The sequence below is a fragment of the Salmo salar genome, chromosome 19 (assembly GCF_965601325.2).
Source record: "Salmo salar chromosome 19, fSalSal1, whole genome shotgun sequence".
NCBI lineage: Eukaryota > Metazoa > Chordata > Actinopteri > Salmoniformes > Salmonidae > Salmo > Salmo salar.
In genome coordinates, this window is record NC_138309.1 from 19197501 (window position 1) to 19220000 (window position 22500).

General features: G+C 50.8%; 1 protein-coding gene across 1 annotated transcript in view; it reads right to left on the reverse strand.

The window, feature by feature from the left end:
- mpp7a (MAGUK p55 scaffold protein 7a) overlaps window positions 1-22500 on the reverse strand; it is a 331927-nt gene that overhangs the window by 104987 nt on the left and 204440 nt on the right. Inside the window, exons 8-10 of the mRNA XM_082965658.1 lie at window positions 6455-6536; window positions 4096-4184; window positions 3148-3222 (exon numbers count right to left, since the gene is read on the reverse strand). Of these exons, the coding sequence (XP_082821784.1) occupies window positions 3148-3222; window positions 4096-4184; window positions 6455-6536 (246 nt within the window). The remainder of the gene's footprint in view (window positions 1-3147; window positions 3223-4095; window positions 4185-6454; window positions 6537-22500) is intronic.

Sequence of the window (22500 nt, forward strand, 5' to 3'; positions counted from 1 at the left end):
CACACACACCCACCCACACACCCAGCCCTCCTCCAACCCACCCACCCACACACACCCACCCACACACCCAGCCCTCCTCCAACCCAGCCACCCACCCAGCCACCCACACACAGCCACCCACCCACCCACCCACACACCCAGCCCTCCTACCCACCCACCCACCCAGCCCTCCTCCAACCCACCCACCCACCCACCCACCCACCCACACCCACCCACACACCCAGCCCTCCACCCACCCACCCACCCACCCACCCACCCACCCACACACACACACCCAGCCCTCCTCCAACCCACCCACCCACCCACCCACACACACCCAGCCACTCCTCCCACCCACCCACCCACACACCCTCCCACCCACCCACACACACACACCCAGCCCTCCTCCAACCCACCCACCCACCCACCCACCCACCCACACACCCAGCCACCCACCCACCCACCCACCCACCCACCCACCCACCCACCCACACACACACACCCAGCCCTCCTCCAACCCACCCACCCACCCACCCACACACACCCACCCACACACCCAGCCCTCCTCCCAACCACCCACCCACACACCCTCCCACCCACCCACACACCCAGCCCTCCTCCAACCCACCCACCCACCCACCCACCCATACACACCCACCCACACACCCAGCCCTCCTCCCACCCACCCACACACCCTCCCACCCACCCACACACACACCCAGCCCTCCTCCAACCCACCCACCCACCCACACCCTGTGTTCTGACAAATGGTATTCCAGCTTGTCTTTTGACCTGAGGCTCAGCTAGGGGACATACTTCCCCTCGCCGCCTCTGTAATTGATAAATGCCTATGAACGACCATACATCACAACTATGAGTTGGAGAATACAGGATACAGCCAGACGGGAGGATTTTCAGTTAAAACACCCACCTAACGTTACAAGCAACTACATTTACAGTACACATACACCTACAGAACAAACCCACATCTCACACTCCCACCAACACATACATAAGTGTTACTGTGGGCAGCTCGACCCCGTCAGATACACACTCCTACAGGAGGAAATGGACACTAACAAAAACACACCATGGAATCCAACATGGATTGTACAATAGTACCCACAAGATCCTATCAAAACCCTCCCATTCAATCTAGCCATTCCTCTGCCTAGTAGATTTCCCATTGAGTTGATGAGGGATGTGTAGGGACCATATTCATAAAGACTAGGAGTGCTGACCGTGTTGGGGAGTAGTGAACTAACTACATGTAGCTTGCTGACCGTGTTGGGGAGTAGTGAACTAACTACATGTAGCTTGGTGACCGTGTTGGGGAGTAGTGAACTAACTACATGTAGCTTGCTGGCCGTGTTGGGGAGTAGTGAACTAACTACATGTAGCTTGCTGACCGTGTTGGGGAGTAGTGAACTAACTACATGTAGCTTGGTGACCGTGTTGGGGAGTAGTGAACTAACTACATGTAGCTTGCTGACCGTGTTGGGGAGTAGTGAACTAACTACATGTAGCTTGCTGACCGTGTTGGGGAGTAGTGAACTAACTACATGTAGCTTGGTGACCGTGTTGGGGAGTAGTGAACTAACTACATGTAGCTTGCTGACCGTGTTGGGGAGTAGTGAACTAACTACATGTAGCTTGGTGACCGTGTTGGGGAGTAGTGAACTAACTACATGTAGCTTGGTGACCGTGTTGGGGAGTAGTGAACTAACTACATGTAGCTTGCTGACAGTGTTGGGGAGTAGTGAACTAACTACATGTAGCTTGCTGACCGTGTTGGGGGAGTAGTGAACTAACTACATGTAGCTTGCTGACCGTGTTGGGGAGTAGTGAACTAACTACATGTAGCTTGCTGACCGTGTTGGGGAGTAGTGAACTAACTACATGTAGCTTGCTGACCGTGTTGGGGAGTAGTGAACTAACTACATGTAGCTTGCTGACCGTGTTGGGGAGTAGTGAACTAACTACATGTAGCTTGCTGACCGTGTTGGGGAGTAGTGAACTAACTACATGTAGCTTGCTGACCGTGTTGGGGAGTAGTGAACTAACTACATGTAGCTTGCTGACCGTGTTGGGGAGTAGTGAACTAACTACATGTAGCTTGCTGACCGTGTTGGGGAGTAGTGAACTAACTACATGTAGCTTGCTGACCGTGTTGGGGAGTAGTGAACTAACTACATGTAGCTTGCTGACCGTGTTGGGGAGTAGTGAACTAACTACATGTAGCTTGCTGACAGTGTTGGGGAGTAGTTGAACTAACTACATGTAGCTTGCTGACCGTGTTGGGGAGTAGTGAACTAACTACATGTAGCTTGCTGACCGTGTTGGGGAGTAGTGAACTAACTACATGTAGCTTGCTGACAGTGTTGGGGAGTAGTGAACTAACTACATGTAGCTTGGTGACCGTGTTGGGGAGTAGTGAACTAACTACATGTAGCTTGCTGACAGTGTTGGGGAGTAGTGAACTAACTACATGTAGCTTGCTGACCGTGTTGGGGAGTAGTGAACTAACTACATGTAGCTTGCTGACCGTGTGGGGAGTAGTGAACTAACTACATGTAGCTTGCTGACAGTGTTTTCAGTAGTTATGAACTGGTTTGCCATGTTGTGGTGGAGCGAACTACTGGAACAACACCAGTTAGATTGTTTTTGCAAAAATAAAATATGTATGCAATCATTTCCTTTTTGGGGGGGATGGGGGCATGAGATCTACCTGATTCTCACTGGAAACAGTTTGTGTTTAATAGGTTAAATCACACATTCTGTTAACATATGACCCCAAAGTGATCTGTTCTTGCAATTTATAGTGAATGACATTTCAGATGTACATCTGGTATGTTTTTTCATGTAGTGAAATACTTTTTCAAAGTAATGCGAGTTAAAATGAATTCTATTTTTCTTAGGGGTTGAGTTAGTGTAGCTTAACTTCTTTCAGTGTGAAGTAATTGGTAGTTTGCTAAACTACATTCTCAGAGTAGGTTCCCAACACTGATCTAAGATCAGTTTTGTCTTTCAAATCATAATGAATAAGATGGGGGGCCTGATCCTAGATCAACACTCTGAGATACTGTGAAGGCCCAGCACTAGAGGCAGTGAGCAGTGTAACCCAATCAGCATAATGAATACGGCAGGACGGCAGCAGCAGGACCTTACCTTGGGCTCCTTGCTTGGCGTCTCCTCTTTGATGGCTGGTATTAATTTAAACGTAATGGCCCCTTGGGACTGGGACTGAAACACAGACAACCGAGAGAGAGAGAAGAGAAGAGCAGAGCGGGAGAGAAAGAGAGAGAGAGATGAGATGGAGGGAGAGAGAGAGAGGGAGGGAGAGAAGAGCAGAGTGGGAGAGAAAGAGAGATAGAGAGAGAGAGAGAGAGAGATGGAGGGAGAGAGAGAGGGGGGAGATAATTCAGTTTCATTGTAAATAACTCAAAACCCAACAAGCCTCATCCAATGAGAAAGCTTTAACCTGAGGATCAGTTTTACTTTCAACAATCAGAATAGGATGACTGCTGGAGGAGTGGAGCGGAGGGAAGAGAGGCCAAGAGGATTCTGGTCCTAAAGCAACCACTGCTTTTAACAGGTCCCAGTCTACCAATTCCAAACTATCTTTCCTCTCCGGCTCCATCTCTACCCAGAGCTGATCTGAGGACTGTGGCGGTGTGTGTGTGTGTGTGTGTGTGTGTGTGTGTGTGTGTGTGTGTGTGTGTGTGTGTGTGTGTGTGTGTGTGTGTGTGTGTGTGTGTGTGTGTGTGTGTGTGTGTTTGGAGCGACTACAAAGCCCCCTACAGGGACCCCTCCCTGCCTGTCTCTTCCAGGGGTAGTATGTGAACCAACATACCCCAAACAGAGGCCTGCTCCCGGGCCTGCTGGTACAGCAGAGCTGGCCAGAGTTTAGCTTAGCTGTCAACACAGATGAATCATAGGGACATGGCCGCCCAGTGAGGATGAGTTAGGAGGAGAGAGTCCTGCCACTACAAACAAGACTGTAAAATCTCTATAGCCGCGGGGCCCCCGGCACCAAAACACAACTATAAACAGCAGGTCAATGATAACATACAGACACAAGCATGGACTAAAACACACAGACATGCACGCTCACACACCAGAAATGTGGATGATTTCATCCGGCTTCTTGTCATCCACAGGAACCCCGTTCACTTCCCTCAGCACGTCGCCTACATGGATCAGACCTGGGACAGGGACAAGACAGGGGAGAGAGAGGGAGAGGAAGAGAGAGAGGGAGAGGAGAGAGAGAGGGAGGAAGAGAGAGGGAGAGGAGAGGAGAGAGAGAGGGAGGAGGAGAGAGAGAGGGAGAGGAGAGAGAGAGGGAGGAAGAGAGAGAGGGAGAGAGAGAGAGAGGGAGGAGGAGAGAGAGGGAGGAGGAGAGAGAGGGAGAGGAGAGAGAGAGGGAGAGGAGAGAGAGAGGGAGGAAGAGAGAGAGGGAGAGGAGAGGAGAGAGAGAGGGAGGAGGAGAGAGAGGGAGAGGAGAGAGAGAGGGAGAGGAGAGAGAGAGGGAGGAAGAGAGAGAGGGAGAGGAGAGGAGAGAGAGGAGGAGAGAGAGGGAGGAAGAGAGAGAGGGAGGAAGAGAGAGAGGGAGGGGAGAGCAAAAGAGAGAAGACGGACACAGAGACATAACACACACTGTACAGAGTGCACACAAACACAGCTATAGACACACACAATAGAAAATACAGACCAACTAATAGAAATCCTTTGGAAGTTAATATCAGACTAAAGTGAGTATAAAGTGAGTATAATGAAGGTGTGAGGTTGTATTGCTTTAGTTGTTCTCTGCTCTCCAGGGCATTACACTTTACATTATACACTGAGTACAGCAATACACTTTACAACAGGGCATTACACTTTACATTATACACTGAGTACAGCAATACACTTTACAACCAGGGCATTACACTTTACATTATACACTGAGTACAGCAATACACTTTACAACAGGGCATTACACTTTACATTATACACTGAGTACAGCAATACACTTTACAACAGGGCATTACACTTTACATTATACACTGAGTACAGCAATACACTTTACAACAGGGCATTACACTTTACATTATACACTGAGTACAGGGGGGATGACAGACAGACAGACAGACAGACAGACAGACAGACAGACAGACAGACAGACAGACAGACAGACAGACAGACAGACAGACAGACAGACAGACAGACAGAGGAGGGTGGGTGGGTGGGTGGGTGGGTGGGTGGAGAAAGAGAGAGAGAGAGAGAGAGAGAGAGAGAGAGAGAGAGAGAGAGAGAGAGAGAGAGAGAGAGAGAGAGAGAGAGAGAGAGAGAGAGTGGGTGAGTGGAGAGAGAGAGAGGGTGGGTGGAGAGAGAGAGAGGGTGGGTGGGTGGAGAGAGAGAGAGAGAGAGAGAGGGTGGGTGGAGAGAGAGAGAGAGGGTGGGTGGGTGGAGAGAGGGTGGGTGGGTGGGTGGGTGGGAGGAGAGAGAGAGGGTGGAAGAGAGAGAGGGTGGGTGGGTGGGAGAGGAGAGGGTGGGTGGGTGGAGAGAGAGAGGGTGGGTGGGTGGAGAGAGAGAGGGTGGGTGGGGGTGGAGAGAGAGAGAGGGTGGGTGGAGAGAGAGAGAGAGAGGGGGGTGGAGAGAGGAGTGGGTGGGAGAGAGAGAGTGGGTGGGTGGAGAGAGAGAGGGTGGGTGGAGAGAGAGAGAGGGTGGGTTGGAGAGAGAGAGAGAGTGGGTGGGTGGAGGAGAGAGAGAGGGTGGAGGAGAGAGAGAGGGTGGGTAGAGAGAGAGGGTGGGTAGAGAGAGAGAGTGGGTGGGTAGAGAGAGAGAGTGGGGGTGGAGTGGAGAGAGAGAGAGAGGGTGGGTGGAGAGAGAGAGGGGTGGGGTGGAGAGAGAGAGAGAGGGTGGGTGGAGAGAGAGAGGGTGGGTGGAGAGAGAGGGGTGGAGAGAGAGAGAGTGGGTGGAGAGAGAGAGGGTGGGTGGAGAGAGGGTGGAGAGAGAGAGAGAAAGAGGGTGGAGAGAGAGAGAGAGTGGGTGGGAGTGGGTGGAGAGAGAGAGAGGGTGGAGAGAGAGTGGAGAGAGAGAGAGAGGGTGGGTGGAGAGAGAGAGAGGGTGGGGTGGAGAGAGAGAGAGAGAGAGAGAGAGAGAGAGAGAGAGAGTAGGTGGGTGGAGAGAGAGAGAGACGGTGGGTGGAGAGAGAGAGAGAGACGGTGGGTGGAGAGAGAGAGAGAGAGAGAGAGAGAGAGAGAGAGAGAGAGAGAGGGTGGGTGGAGAGAGAGAGAGAGAGAGGGTGGGTGGAGAGAGAGAGAGAGAGAGAGAGAGAGAGAGAGAGAGAGAGGGTGGGTGGAGAGAGAGAGAGAGAGAGAGTGGGTAGAGAGAGAGAGCGAGAGAGAAAGTGGGTGGGTGGAGAGAGAGAGTGGGTGGGTAGAGAGAGAGAGAGAGAGAGAGAGAGAGAGAGAGCGAGACAGATATAACTTACCACTTCTGTCTGCTGCTCCACCTCTCATTATCCTGGCGATAAGGATGGCTCCTGTGTGCTCATCACGCTTTATTGTGGCTCCCTGCGTCACAAACACAAGGAACAGGTCAACAGATGAACTAAGTCATATGAAGGTTTCTTTTTTGTTGTTGTTCTTTGTATATTTTCTTTATTTAACCCTTTTTCTCCCCAATTTCGTGGTATCCAACTGTCTCATCGCTACAACGCCCGTACGGACTCGGGAGAGGCGAAGGTCGAGAGCCATGAGTCCTCCGAAACACAACCCAACCATGCTGCACTGCTTCTTGACACAATGCACATCCAACCCGGAAGCCAGCCGCACCAATGTGTTGTAGGAAACACCGTACACCTGGCGACCTGGTCAGCGTGCACTGTGCCTGGCCCGCCACAGATGTTGCTAGAGCGCAATGGGACAAGGACATCCCTGCCGGCCAAACCCTCCCCTAACCCGGACGACGCTGGGCCAACTGTGCGCCGCCTCATGGGTCTCCCGGTCGCGGCCGGCTGCGACAGAGCCTGGACTCGAACCCAGAATCTCTAGTGGCACAGCTAGCCCTGTGATGCAATGCCTTAGACCACTGCGCCACTCGGGAGGCCGTCATATGGTGTTACACGTGTACCAATATCCAGAAATACCAACAGACATGTTCTGGTCAACCATCTCTTCCAACCTACTACACCTCTATGATTTCCAATCAAACCCCACTTCAATCAACCACTGGGGTGAATCCCTTACGGGTTGACACGAATGCCATAGCACAGGCTGAACAGTACACCCTGGGACTGTGTCTGTCTGGACCAGCCCCTGACTGAAAGAAAAGTGAGGCCCAATCAGATAGCTAACCTTCAGCCCTGTAGTAGTAGTAGTCTCTCTCTCCCTCTCTCCCTCTCTCTCTCCCTCCCTCCCTCCCTCTCCACCCTGTGTTTTCACTGTCGTCTTTACTGCCCCATAGCTGAGACCAGGACCCAGAGGGCAGGGGGAGAGACATACAGACAGGATATAGAGGATAGAAGGGATGAGGTTTCGGTGCAGCTAGTGATGCGTTTACCAGGTCTTCCCTCTCTTCAGCCAGCCAGAGACAATGGGTCCAGGGTGTGCCAACAGGCAACCCGCCCCGCCCTTCCACAAGAAACTTATCGGCAGAGTGCTGGATGGTGGACGGACGCTGGCACACAGCGAGACGAGAGACGGCGAAACCTTTTTCGAATCTGACCACAGCACGGAGTGTCATCACCGCCAGCCATGGCCTCTCCGACCGGACCGCGCCAGACGGGGTGTAGTCTAGGCACATAGTTAAGAACTAGCAAGGCGTCATCCCTCGCTCCTCTCGTCTCTACCTGTTATTCACATCATCTTCATGACTGTTATTGTTTCTGTGAAAGAAGAGGCTCCTTTTTCTCCACGGTGTGGACTGTGCTTCGTTTCAAACTGTCTAACTGTCAAACGAACTGCCGGGTTGTTCTAACCAGCTGCCACCAGGGCCTAGCCAGGGGCCCTCAGGACAACTAGCCTACGTCAATGACGAGGCGATGGCCAAACAAACGTCTTTCCGTTTCATTTTTCTTGGGCGACCTACCTAAACATAGTACCTCCACAGGTCCAACAGGCCATGGCTGACGAGAAGCGCGGAGAGATCCCTGGTTTCTACTCCTAAATGGTTTTTCTCCCCCAATAAGACTGTCCTCAAGGTCCTTTCCTCTGTGTGACGTTGAGTTAAGAAGACGAGATGGCGGCTGGTCTTGATGGAAAGAGCAGAGGCCCTTCCTTTAACATGGGGACAAGACGCTCCTCGGGCCAGAGATCTTCACAGCTTTTCCATTTAATCAAATAGTCCAATTATGGTAACCAGAGAGGTTTTGGTAGGAGGAAATCAGAGGAGGGGTGGAGAGGGCAGCACACTGTCAAACCCTGGTGTCAAGGTCACAGCTAACCCCTCACTTAGACTATAAACAGCTGAAACATGATGCAATAGGAGAGGGAGGGAGGGAGGGAGGGAGGGAGGGAGAGAGATGAGGAGGGAGGGAGGGAGGGGGCACCAGACAGAGAGACAGAGAGAGAATGAGAAATGGAGAGCGAAGGGAAAACAGAGAGAGACAGAGAGAGATACAGGTCTGTGTCATTTCTCAGAGCAGTGTCCAGACCGTAGGGGGCGGAGGGTGGCAGCTCTCCGTTTTTCATCCAGTTGGGATGTTTTGTCAGTGTGTTGTTGTCTGGGGGCCAGGACTGTGATGGATGTTTTGTCAGTGTGTTGTTGTCTGGGGGCCAGGACTGTGATGGATGTTTTGTCAGTGTGTTGTTGTCTGGGGGCCAGGACTGTGATGGATGTTTTTGTCAGTGTGTTGTTGTCTGGGGGCCAGGACTGTGATGGATGTTTTTGTCAGTGTGTTGTTGTCTGGGGGCCAGGACTGTGATGGATGTTTTTGTCAGTGTGTTGTTGTCTGGGGGCCAGGACTGTGATGGATGTTTTGTCAGTGTGTTGTTGTCTGGGGGCCAGGACTGTGATGGATGTTTTGTCAGTGTGTTGTTGTCTGGGGGCCAGGACTGTGATGGATGTTTTGTCAGTGTGTTGTTGTCTGGGGGCCAGGACTGTGATGGATGTTTTTGTCAGTGTGTTGTTTGCTGGGGGCCAGGACTGTGATGGATGTTTTTGTCAGTGTGTTGTTGTCTGGGGGTCAGGACTGTGATGGATGTTTTTGTCAGTGTGTTGTTGTCTGGGGGCCAGGACTGTGATGGATGTTTTTGTCAGTGTGTTGTTGTCTGGGGGCCAGGACTGTGATGGATGTTTTGTCAGTGTGTTGTTGGCTGGGGGCCAGGACTGTGATGGATGTTTTTGTCAGTGTGTTGTCTGGGGGCCAGGACTGTGATTGATGTTTTTGTCAGTGTGTTGTTGGCTGGGGGCCAGGACTGTGATGGATGTTTTTGTCAGTGTGTTGTTGTCTGGGGGCCAGGACTGTGATGGATGTTTTTGTCAGTGTGTTGTTGTCTGGGGGCCAGGACTGTGATGGATGTTTTTGTCAGTGTGTTGTCTGGGGGCCAGGACTGTGATGGATGTTTTTGTCAGTGTGTTGTTGTCTGGGGGCCAGGACTGTTATGGATGTTTTTGTCAGTGCGTTGTTGTCTGGGGGCCAGGACTGTGATGGATGTTTTGTCAGTGTGTTGTTGTCTGGGGGCCAGGACTGTGATGGATGTTTTTGTCAGTGTGTTGTTGTCTGGGGGCCAGGACTGTGATGGATGTTTTTGTCAGTGTGTTGTTGTCTGGGGGCCAGGACTGTGATGGATGTTTTGTCAGTGTGTTGTTGTCTGGGGGCCAGGACTGTGATGGATGTTTTGTCAGTGTGTTGTTGTCTGGGGGCCAGGACTGTGATGGATGTTTTGTCAGTGTGTTGTTGTCTGGGGGCCAGGACTGTGATGGATGTTTTTGTCAGTGTGTTGTTGTCTGGGGGCCAGGACTGTGATGGATGTTTTTGTCAGTGTGTTGTTGTCTGGGGGCCAGGACTGTGATGGATGTTTTTGTCAGTGTGTTGTTGTCTGGGGGCCAGGACTGTGATGGATGTTTTTGTCAGTGTGTTGTCTGGGGGCCAGGACTGTGATGGATGTTTTGTCAGTGTGTTGTTGGCTGGGGGCCAGGACTGTGATGGATGTTTTTGTCAGTGTGTTGTTGGCTGGGGGCCAGGACTGTGATGGATGTTTTGTCAGTGTGTTGTTGTCTGGGGGCCAGGACTGTGATGGATGTTTTGTCAGTGTGTTGTTGTCTGGGGGCCAGGACTGTGATGGATGTTTTTGTCAGTGTGTTGTTGTCTGGGGGCCAGGACTGTGATGGATGTTTTTGTCAGTGTGTTGTTGTCTGGGGGCCAGGACTGTGATGGATGTTTTTGTCAGTGTGTTGTTGTCTGGGGGCCAGGACTGTGATGGATGTTTTTGTCAGTGTGTTGTTTGCTGGGGGCCAGGACTGTGATGGATGTTTTTGTCAGTGTGTTGTTGTCTGGGGGCCAGGACTGTGATGGATGTTTTTGTCAGTGTGTTGTTGTCTGGGGGCCAGGACTGTGATGGATGTTTTGTCAGTGTGTTGTTGGCTGGGGGCCAGGACTGTGATGGATGTTTTTGTCAGTGTGTTGTCTGGGGGCCAGGACTGTGATGGATGTTTTGTCAGTGTGTTGTTGGCTGGGGGCCAGGACTGTGATGGATGTTTTTGTCAGTGTGTTGTTGTCTGGGGGCCAGGACTGTGATGGATGTTTTGTCAGTGTGTTGTTGTCTGGGGGCCAGGACTGTGATGGATGTTTTTGTCAGTGTGTTGTTGTCTGGGGGCCAGGACTGTGATGGATGTTTTGTCAGTGTGTTGTTGGCTGGGGGCCAGGACTGTGATGGATGTTTTTGTCAGTGTGTTGTCTGGGGGCCAGGACTGTGATTGATGTTTTTGTCAGTGTGTTGTTGGCTGGGGGCCAGGACTGTGATGGATGTTTTTGTCAGTGTGTTGTTGTCTGGGGGCCAGGACTGTGATGGATGTTTTTGTCAGTGTGTTGTTGTCTGGGGGCCAGGACTGTGATGGATGTTTTTGTCAGTGTGTTGTCTGGGGGCCAGGACTGTGATGGATGTTTTTGTCAGTGTGTTGTTGTCTGGGGGCCAGGACTGTTATGGATGTTTTTGTCAGTGCGTTGTTGTCTGGGGGCCAGGACTGTGATGGATGTTTTGTCAGTGTGTTGTTGTCTGGGGGCCAGGACTGTGATGGATGTTTTTGTCAGTGTGTTGTTGTCTGGGGGCCAGGACTGTGATGGATGTTTTTGTCAGTGTGTTGTTGTCTGGGGGCCAGGACTGTGATGGATGTTTTGTCAGTGTGTTGTTGTCTGGGGGCCAGGACTGTGATGGATGTTTTGTCAGTGTGTTGTTGTCTGGGGGCCAGGACTGTGATGGATGTTTTGTCAGTGTGTTGTTGTCTGGGGGCCAGGACTGTGATGGATGTTTTTGTCAGTGTGTTGTTGTCTGGGGGCCAGGACTGTGATGGATGTTTTTGTCAGTGTGTTGTTGTCTGGGGGCCAGGACTGTGATGGATGTTTTTGTCAGTGTGTTGTTGTCTGGGGGCCAGGACTGTGATGGATGTTTTTGTCAGTGTGTTGTCTGGGGGCCAGGACTGTGATGGATGTTTTGTCAGTGTGTTGTTGGCTGGGGGCCAGGACTGTGATGGATGTTTTTGTCAGTGTGTTGTTGGCTGGGGGCCAGGACTGTGATGGATGTTTTGTCAGTGTGTTGTTGTCTGGGGGCCAGGACTGTGATGGATGTTTTGTCAGTGTGTTGTTGTCTGGGGGCCAGGACTGTGATGGATGTTTTTGTCAGTGTGTTGTTGTCTGGGGGCCAGGACTGTGATGGATGTTTTTGTCAGTGTGTTGTTGTCTGGGGGCCAGGACTGTGATGGATGTTTTTGTCAGTGTGTTGTTGTCTGGGGGCCAGGACTGTGATGGATGTTTTTGTCAGTGTGTTGTTTGCTGGGGGCCAGGACTGTGATGGATGTTTTTGTCAGTGTGTTGTTGTCTGGGGGCCAGGACTGTGATGGATGTTTTTGTCAGTGTGTTGTTGTCTGGGGGCCAGGACTGTGATGGATGTTTTGTCAGTGTGTTGTTGGCTGGGGGCCAGGACTGTGATGGATGTTTTTGTCAGTGTGTTGTCTGGGGGCCAGGACTGTGATGGATGTTTTGTCAGTGTGTTGTTGGCTGGGGGCCAGGACTGTGATGGATGTTTTTGTCAGTGTGTTGTTGTCTGGGGGCCAGGACTGTGATGGATGTTTTTGTCAGTGTGTTGTTGTCTGGGGGCCAGGACTGTGATGGATGTTTTTGTCAGTGTGTTGTTGTCTGGGGGCCAGGACTGTGATGGATGTTTTTGTCAGTGTGTTGTTGTCTGGGGGCCAGGACTGTGATGGATGTTTTTGTCAGTGTGTTGTTGTCTGGGGGCCAGGACTGTGATGGATGTTTTGTCAGTGTGTTGTTGTCTGGGGGCCAGGACTGTGATGGATGTTTTTGTCAGTGTGTTGTTGTCTGGGGGCCAGGACTGTGATGGATGTTGTTGTCAGTGTGTTGATGTCTGGGGGCCAGGACTGTGATGGATGTTTTTGTCAGTGTGTTGTTGGCTGGGGGCCAGGACTGTGATGGATGTTTTGTCAGTGTGTTGTTGTCTGGGGGCCAGGACTGTGATGGATGTTTTGTCAGTGTGTTGTTGTCTGGGGGCCAGGACTGTGATGGATGTTTTTGTCAGTGTGTTGTTGTCTGGGGGCCAGGACTGTGATGGATGTTTTTGTCAGTGTGTTGTTGTCTGGGGGCCAGGACTGTGATGGATGTTTTTGTCAGTGTGTTGTTGTCTGGGGGCCAGGACTGTGATGGATGTTTTTGTCAGTGTGTTGTTTGCTGGGGGCCAGGACTGTGATGGATGTTTTTGTCAGTGTGTTGTTGTCTGGGGGCCAGGACTGTGATGGATGTTTTTGTCAGTGTGTTGTTGTCTGGGGGCCAGGACTGTGATGGATGTTTTGTCAGTGTGTTGTTGGCTGGGGGCCAGGACTGTGATGGATGTTTTTGTCAGTGTGTTGTCTGGGGGCCAGGACTGTGATGGATGTTTTGTCAGTGTGTTGTTGGCTGGGGGCCAGGACTGTGATGGATGTTTTTGTCAGTGTGTTGTTGTCTGGGGGCCAGGACTGTGATGGATGTTTTTGTCAGTGTGTTGTTGTCTGGGGGCCAGGACTGTGATGGATGTTTTTGTCAGTGTGTTGTTGTCTGGGGGCCAGGACTGTGATGGATGTTTTTGTCAGTGTGTTGTTGTCTGGGGGCCAGGACTGTGATGGATGTTTTTGTCAGTGTGTTGTTGTCTGGGGGCCAGGACTGTGATGGATGTTGTTGTCAGTGTGTTGATGTCTGGGGGCCAGGACTGTGATGGATGTTTTTGTCAGTGTGTTGTTGGCTGGGGGCCAGGACTGTGATGGATGTTTTTGTCAGTGTGTTGTTGTCTGGGGGCCAGGACTGTGATGGATGTTTTTGTCAGTGTGTTGTTGTCTGGGGGCCAGGACTGTGATGGATGTTTTTGTCAGTGTGTTGTTGTCTGGGGGCCAGGACTGTGATGGATGTTTTTGTCAGTGTGTTGTTGTCTGGGGGCCAGGACTGTGATGGATGTTGTTGTCAGTGTGTTGATGTCTGGGGGCCAGGACTGTGATGGATGTTTTTGTCAGTGTGTTGTTGTCTGGGGGCCAGGACTGTGATGGATGTTTTTGTCAGTGTGTTGTTGTCTGGGGGCCAGGACTGTGATGGATGTTGTTGTCAGTGTGTTGATGTCTGGGGGCCAGGACTGTGATGGATGTTTTTGTCAGTGTGTTGTTGTCTGGGGGCCAGGACTGTGATGGATGTTTTTGTCAGTGTGTTGTTGTCTGGGGGCCAGGACTGTGATGGATGTTTTTGTCAGTGTGTTGTTGTCTGGGGGCCAGGACTGTGATGGATGTTTTTGTCAGTGTGTTGTTGTCTGGGGGCCAGGACTGTGATGGATGTTTTTGTCAGTGTGTTGTTGTCTGGGGGCCAGGACTGTGATGGATGTTTTGTCAGTGTGTTGTTGGCTGGGGGCCAGGACTGTGATGGATGTTTTTGTCAGTGTGTTGTCTGGGGGCCAGGACTGTGATGGATGTTTTGTCAGTGTGTTGTTGGCTGGGGGCCAGGACTGTGATTGATGTTTTTGTCAGTGTGTTGTTGGCTGGGGGCCAGGACTGTGATGGATGTTTTTGTCAGTGTGTTGTTGTCTGGGGGCCAGGACTGTGATGGATGTTTTTGTCAGTGTGTTGTTGTCTGGGGGCCAGGACTGTGATGGATGTTGTTGTCAGTGTGTTGATGTCTGGGGGCCAGGACTGTGATGGATGTTTTTGTCAGTGTGTTGTTGGCTGGGGGCCAGGACTGTGATGGATGTTTTGTCAGTGTGTTGTTGTCTGGGGGCCAGGACTGTGATGGATGTTTTTGTCAGTGTGTTGTTGTCTGGGGGCCAGGACTGTGATGGATGTTTTTGTCAGTGTGTTGTTGTCTGGGGGCCAGGACTGTGATGGATGTTTTTGTCAGTGTGTTGTTGTCTGGGGGCCAGGACTGTGATGGATGTTTTTGTCAGTGTGTTGTTGTCTGGGGGCCAGGACTGTGATGGATGTTTTTGTCAGTGTGTTGTTGTCTGGGGGCCAGGACTGTGATGGATGTTTTGTCAGTGTGTTGTTGTCTGGGGGCCAGGACTGTGATGGATGTTTTTGTCAGTGTGTTGTTGTCTGGGGGCCAGGACTGTGATGGATGTTTTTGTCAGTGTGTTGTTGTCTGGGGGCCAGGACTGTGATGGATGTTTTTGTCAGTGTGTTGTTGTCTGGGGGCCAGGACTGTGATGGATGTTTTGTCAGTGCGTTGTTGTCTGGGGGCCAGGACTGTGATGGATGTTTTGTCAGTGTGTTGTTGTCTGGGGGCCAGGACTGTGATGGATGTTTTGTCAGTGCGTTGTTGTCTGGGGGCCAGGACTGTGATGGATGTTTTTGTCAGTGTGTTGTTGTCTGGGGGCCAGGACTGTGATGGATGTTTTTGTCAGTGTGTTGTTGTCTGGGGGCCAGGACTGTGATGGATGTTTTTGTCAGTGTGTTGTTGTCTGGGGGCCAGGACTGTGATGGATGTTTTTGTCAGTGTGTTGTTGTCTGGGGGCCAGGACTGTGATGGATGTTTTTGTCAGTGTGTTGTTGTCTGGGGGCCAGGACTGTGATGGATGTTTTTGTCAGTGTGTTGTTGTCTGGGGGCCAGGACTGTGATGGATGTTTTTGTCAGTGTGTTGTTGTCTGGGGGCCAGGACTGTGATGGATGTTTTTGTCAGTGTGTTGTTGTCTGGGGGCCAGGACTGTGATGGATGTTTTTGTCAGTGTGTTGTTTGCTGGGAGCCAGGACTGTGATGGATGTTTTTGTCAGTGTGTTGTTGTCTGGGGGCCAGGACTGTGATGGATGTTTTTGTCAGTGTGTTGTTGTCTGGGGGCCAGGACTGTGATGGATGTTTTTGTCAGTGTGTTGTTGTCTGGGGGCCAGGACTGTGATGGATGTTTTTGTCAGTGTGTTGTTGTCTGGGGGCCAGGACTGTGATGGATGTTTTGTCAGTGTGTTGTTGGCTGGGGGCCAGGACTGTGATGGATGTTTTTGTCAGTGTGTTGTCTGGGGGCCAGGACTGTGATGGATGTTTTGTCAGTGTGTTGTTGGCTGGGGGCCAGGACTGTGATGGATGTTTTTGTCAGTGTGTTGTTGTCTGGGGGCCAGGACTGTGATGGATGTTTTTGTCAGTGTGTTGTTGTCTGGGGGCCAGGACTGTGATGGATGTTGTTGTCAGTGTGTTGATGTCTGGGGGCCAGGACTGTGATGGATGTTTTTGTCAGTGTGTTGTTGGCTGGGGGCCAGGACTGTGATGGATGTTTTGTCAGTGTGTTGTTGTCTGGGGGCCAGGACTGTGATGGATGTTTTTGTCAGTGTGTTGTTGTCTGGGGGCCAGGACTGTGATGGATGTTTTTGTCAGTGTGTTGTTGTCTGGGGGCCAGGACTGTGATGGATGTTTTTGTCAGTGTGTTGTTGTCTGGGGGCCAGGACTGTGATGGATGTTTTTGTCAGTGTGTTGTTGTCTGGGGGCCAGGACTGTGATGGATGTTTTTGTCAGTGTGTTGTTGGCTGGGGGCCAGGACTGTGATGGATGTTTTTATTAGGTTTCATCGATAAGGAGGGAGGAAGGCTCGTGGCTGGCTGAAGGGTAAATGAAGAAAGAAGTGAATAAGCTTCATCTGTTCTTTGTCATTACCACTCCTTCCCTAATCATCTGTCGTACTAGACGTCAGACTAGTCTAGAACAGTAATTCTAGAAGTGGAACTTGACCCACTACCCTGCAGTTGTGACGGGCCGATCCCGATCCAGGCTCGAGCTACGCCAAGAGGGGAGGGAAGGATAGAGAGAGAGAGAGAGAGACGGAGACGGAGGGAGGAATGCATTTGATTCCTGGATCACCTCATTGTGAACTCAGCTGAGACACGGTAGGAAAACGAGCTCTCCTTGATAAGAGTAGTGCAGTCATCAGCCAAGTCATCAGACAGACTACTGAGGGGGGTTAGACAGCCAAGCAACCACCCAACAGGGGCCAGCAGGGTGAGGCCCATTAGGAGAGGAGGAAAGAGGGAGAGGGAGTAAGAGAGAGGGAGAGATAAAAAGAGAGAAAGTGGGGGGAGGAATGGAGGGTGAGACTGGGGGAGACTTCTAAAGAGGGGATAGGTCCTCTCCAGGAGGAAGATATTAGTGAGGACTTGTTCACATCAACTAACACCGAGCTGTTGAACTAATGAGCACTTCCCCTATAGTACTCTCTTTGACCCTCTCTCTGATCCTTTAAGAGTTAATGACCACCTCCCCTCTCCCACAGCAGTCCACACGTCCTCCCTCCTTACCTCCCACCCCTCCCCCTCTCCCACAGCAGTCCACACGTCCCCCCTCCTTACCTCCCACCCCTCCCCCTCTCCCACAGCAGTCCACACGTCCTCCCTCCTTACCTCCCACCCCTCCCCCTCTCCCACAGCAGTCCACACGTCCCCCCTCCTTACCTCCCACCCCTCCCCCTCTCCCACGGCAGTCCACACGTCCCCCCTCCTTACCTCCCACCCCTCCCCCTCGGCAGTCCACACGTCCCCCCTCCTTACCTCCCACCCCTCCCCCTCTCCCACGGCAGTCCACACGTCCCCCCTCCTTACCTCCCACCCCTCCCCCTCTCCCACAGCAGTCCACACGTCCCCCCTCCTTACCTCCCACCCCTCCCCCTCTCCCACGGCAGTCCACACGTCCTCCCTCCTTACCTCCCACCCCTCCCCCTCTCCCACGGCAGTCCACACGTCCCCCCTCCTTACCTCCCACCCCTCCCCCTCTCCCACAGCAGTCCACACGTCCTCCCTCCTTACCTCCCACCCCTCCCCCTCTCCCACAGCAGTCCACACGTCCCCCCTCCTTACCTCCCACCCCTCCCCCTCTCCCACGGCAGTCCACACGTCCCCCCTCCTTACCTCCCACCCCTCCCCCTCGGCAGTCCACACGTCCCCCCTCCTTACCTCCCACCCGTCCTCGCTACATCGTTCCAGGGCCTCAACGAGCTGTGTGCTACATGGAGAGGCTGGTACACTTCCTTCCCTATTCTCCCGGGCCAATTGGAGCTTTTCTGTAAGCTAGCTAACAGACCTGACCTGCTTTGGAAGTACTAGGAGAGGTCGAGGCCCCTACACGGTACAGAGGAGTTTTGGGATAAATGTTGTAACCCAATGGTCACCTTAACCCTACCTCCCCAACCTCCCTGTTCTGCTGATCTCTGTTGTTAACTCTCATCGACAGCACTGATGCATAGCTCCTAATGAGCAAATATATAAACAGCCCTGAACCAAAAGAAGCTCTGGCTTCAAACACTGGGATGGGTGCATACAAGCGCATACACGTACACACACAAACACATACAGTTGGGAAAGATTCACTAGCACTAGCCTGCATGGGGCCTCTCCTGAAGCTGCTAACCTGAGTATGGCTGCTCTGTTCGTTAACACAGACCCATCAGCACTCGCTGGCACATGGAAGCCATTTGGGAGACTCCAGTTGCGGACGAGCCAAGGAGAGTTTAACTAGAGCCAGGGAAACGGTGGTGCCCGGGGGTTACCTGAACGCAGGCCAGCCAAAGACTGACGAACAGTCAGACAGACATAGGCCTAGGTTGCATCCCAAATGGCACCCTATTCCCTATATAGTGCACTACCTTCAACCAGGACCCTATGGCCTCTGGTCAAATGTAATGCACTGTATAGGGAGTAGGGTGCCATTTGGGACACACCTAGACAGGCAGGAGGACTTAAGGGTTATGATTGATGTTGGACAATCACAAAGCCTGATGAATGAGCAACGCTAGTAAGTAGAGGGGCCACCACTTAACCATCAAGTGACTGGCTAAACCTCGCCATTCTCACGAAATAGATAGCTTAGTTAGCCCAAGAGGAGGGAAACATAAGGAAGTGTCTCTTTTTGTGTGTATTTTGTTTCGCTTTTCGCCCCTCGCCTCCCTAAGAGTCTTCCGACTCGGGGTGGAGGTCTAAAAATAGGCATTACTTATAAGAAGCGAGCGAGCCTCCCTCCCTCTGTTGGAGAAGTTAGTGATGTGGAATCGTCCTGGTGGAATCAGCAGAGCTTTTAGGTTTGGGCTCGGCGGTCAATTACTCATCAGTAAGTAAGGTGATCCTCAGTCTCCCCCCCCCCCCCCCCCCTGATCAGCTCCATATGGGAACCTCTGCTCCGACCACTATTACTATATTTTGAACACATAAATGTTTCTGATCGTTATTGTAGCTTAATCTCCGTGGTGTGATGAGGAGAAATATTCATCCATATCAGACTGTTAGTTATATTCTCTCTCCGAGTCTCCGTGAACGGACGTATAAAAAACACATGCAGAGCGAGACAGGGTTGCAGTATTAAGTACGTGATGACAAATGGCTCACACTTCACATATTCACTCAACTTTGAGAAAAAAAAGAGGAAAGAGAGAGGGGCTTGTGGGGGATAGGGGACAATCTGGATTGCCTCATGGTATATAGGAGGCGAGCGTGCATTTCTGAGAGCGAACGAGAGTCAAGCGATATCTTCCAGGGCCTTTCAACATGCGCTGGAGCCACGATAGAGTGGGGCAGGGGCCAGGACGGTTACTGCTGCAGTAGGAGAGACCTCAGCCCTCTGCTCAACACACGTCAGTCAGGATCAGAGCCGACTGGCTGGTTTAGGTTTCAGGGGGCTGGTGGCTGTGGCCCAGGGCAGATAGAGGGAGGTAGGGGCCAGGACAGTTACTGCAGCTGCAGACATAGGTCCTATAGGGCTGGATGGCTGGCTGGGGCTTCAGGGCATCTAGGGCATACGATTGGGGATTGGGAATAAGGGCTGGGGCCAGGGCCATAAGATCTGCTGGCTGGCTGGTTCTTCAGCGGTCTGGTAGCTGGAGCTGGGATTGGGGCTCTGTCTGGAACTACAGGAGTGGTGGTGTGGCTGGGGCTTCAGGAGTCTGGGTGTGTGTGGCCTGGTCATAGCGGAGAACCAGAGGGGATCCTCTTACCCCCCCCCCCCCCCTTCAACCAGCCAGCAAAAACAAGCAGGCATCTCCATTTCACACACACATCTCTCAGTCCGTAACGACCACTCATAACATTGTCTGAGCCTGTGGCATTCAACAAATATTATTTTTCCCTGCAAATTGAACGAGACAAGAAAAAACAAATGTGAGTGGTCGGGCCAGTGGGCGAGAACGTGTTTTGACATGATGTCACTTAACAGCAAATTGTAACGGCGACAATAAACTCTCACTTTGGCTCGGCAAGTCCGCTACCTGCCACCATGTTGACTGAAGTATTTAGGATATAAATACAAAATGTAGTGGAACCACATGCTAGCATTTTGCTCTCACCAGATGTTGACTGTGGAAAATAGAATCACAATGGAAACAAGGCCTCCTGGACATTAAAACGCAATTACCTCCAATCATATCTCTAAAAGTGTGCCATTCAGCCTTACGTCAGACGGATGGCATATCACCCTCATTACATACAGGACCATTCAGAAACACAGCCAACTGTACATTTATGAGGCCTTGCATACTTAATCCCAGAGAGAAAACACAAAGCATCGTCTGAAAAACGGAATGAATGAAAGAAAGTGAAGTGATACTCAGGTAATATAGTAATAAATGGATGTGGTCATGATTGAGAAATGAAGTTAGATTACTTGTAGTTTGTCATGTTGTTTGTCTGTAATTGTAGTAATGACTTGGTGCTGCCCATCTTGGCCAGGACGCTCTTGAAAAAGAGATTTTCAATCTCAATGAGCCCTTCCTGGTTAAATAAAAGTTAAAAAAAAAAACGTTCGTAATTCCCTCTGGTACTCCTACATTATCATACAGAGCAGGAGATCATTCACTAAGGTACTACTACATTATCATACAGAGCAGGAGATCATTCACTGTGGTACTACTACATTATCATACAGAGCAGGAGATCATTCACTGTGGTACTCCTACATTATCATACAGAGCAGGAGATCATTCACTGTGGTACTCCTACATTATCATACAGAGCAGGAGATCATTCACTGTGGTACTACTACATTATCATACAGAGCAGGAGATCATTCACTCTGGTACTCCTACATTATCATACAGAGCAGGAGATCATTCACTCTGGTACGCCTACATTATCATACAGAGCAGGAGATCATTCACTGTGGTACTCCCACATTATCATACAGAGCAGGAGATCATTCACTCTGGTACTCCTACATTATCATACAGAGCAGGAGATCATTCACTCTGGTACTCCTACATTATCATACAGAGCAGGAGATCATTCCCTCTGGTACTCCTACATTATCATACAGAGCAGGAGATCATTCACTCTGGTACTCCTACATTATCATACAGAGCAGGAGATCATTCACTCTGGTACTCCTACATTATCATACAGAGCAGGAGATCATTCCCTCTGGTACTCCTACATTATCATACAGAGCAGGAGATCATTCACTCTGGTACTCCTACATTATCATACAGAGCAGGAGATCATTCACTCTGGTACTCCTACATTATCATACAGAGCAGGAGATCATTCACTGTGGTACTCCTACATTATCATACAGAGCAGGAGATCATTCACTCTGGTACTCCTACATTATCATACAGAGCAGGAGATCATTCACTCTGGTACTCCTACATTATCATACAGAGCAGGAGATCATTCACTGTGGTACTCCTACATTATCATACAGAGCAGGAGATCATTCACTGTGGTACTCCTACATTATCATACAGAGCAGGAGATCATTCACTGTGGTACTCCCACATTATCATACAGAGCAGGAGATCATTCACTGTGGTACTCCTACATTATCATACAGAGCAGGAGATCATTCACTGTGGTACTCCCACATTATCATACAGAGCAGGAGATCATTCACTGTGGCACTCCTACATTATCATACAGAGCAGGAGATCATTCACTGTGGTACTCCTACATTATCATACAGAGCAGGAGATCATTCACTGTGGCACTCCTACATTATCATACAGAGCAGGAGATCATTCACTGTGGTACTCCTACATTATCATACAGAGCAGGAGATCATTCACTGTGGTACTCCTACATTATCATACAGAGCAGGAGATCATTCACTGTGGTACTCAGCAGATGAAAGATCTTACTGTCAGTGAAATAAAGAAAATCTTTTATGTTCAACAACTTAATGTCACAGTGACTGCTCCTGTGTGTGTGTGTGCGCGTGTGCGTGTGTGTGTGTGTGTGTGTGTGTGTGTGTGTGTGTGTGTGTGTGTGTGTGTGTGTGTGTGTGTGTGTGTGTGTGTGTGTGTGTGTGTGTGTGTGTGTGCGCTGCCTCCCTCCATCCTCTCTGGGAGACCTGTTGCATGCCTCTCCACCTGTTTTATTAAATCACTTGTGATTACAACTAATAAAAACCTACGCAGAGAAACTCTGGCTAAAATGTCCTCTTTTATTTCCTTAACCCTGCTCTTGACCTGGGAGTGCAATTAACAGGTATTATGAGAAAAGGGAAAATTGCAGGTCATTATCATGATAATTCCAGGGAGGAGTCGGGGCTGCCAGATAGTCTGTGTTGGAGCCTGTCCTGGGAAAGACGGCTTTCAGTTCATTTTTCTTACCCTCCTCCTCCTCCTCCTCCTCATCCACAGGCTCTTAATGTTAGATAGAGTCATTACACACTCTCTGAGAAAACCTATTGAGCAGACCCACCTCAGCATTTCAGCTGTTTGTGTGTTGAGTCTGAATCCAGGTTTCACAGTGCGTGAGAGTCAGCATGTATCCGTATGCTCTGTGGGTTGTTATTTCTGTCCTGTGTCCTGAGGTGTGTGTGTGTGTGTGTGTGTATACAATGGGACAGTTATCGTCTCTCTCTCTCTCTCTCTCTCTCTGAGATTGTTTTCTTCTGAAAT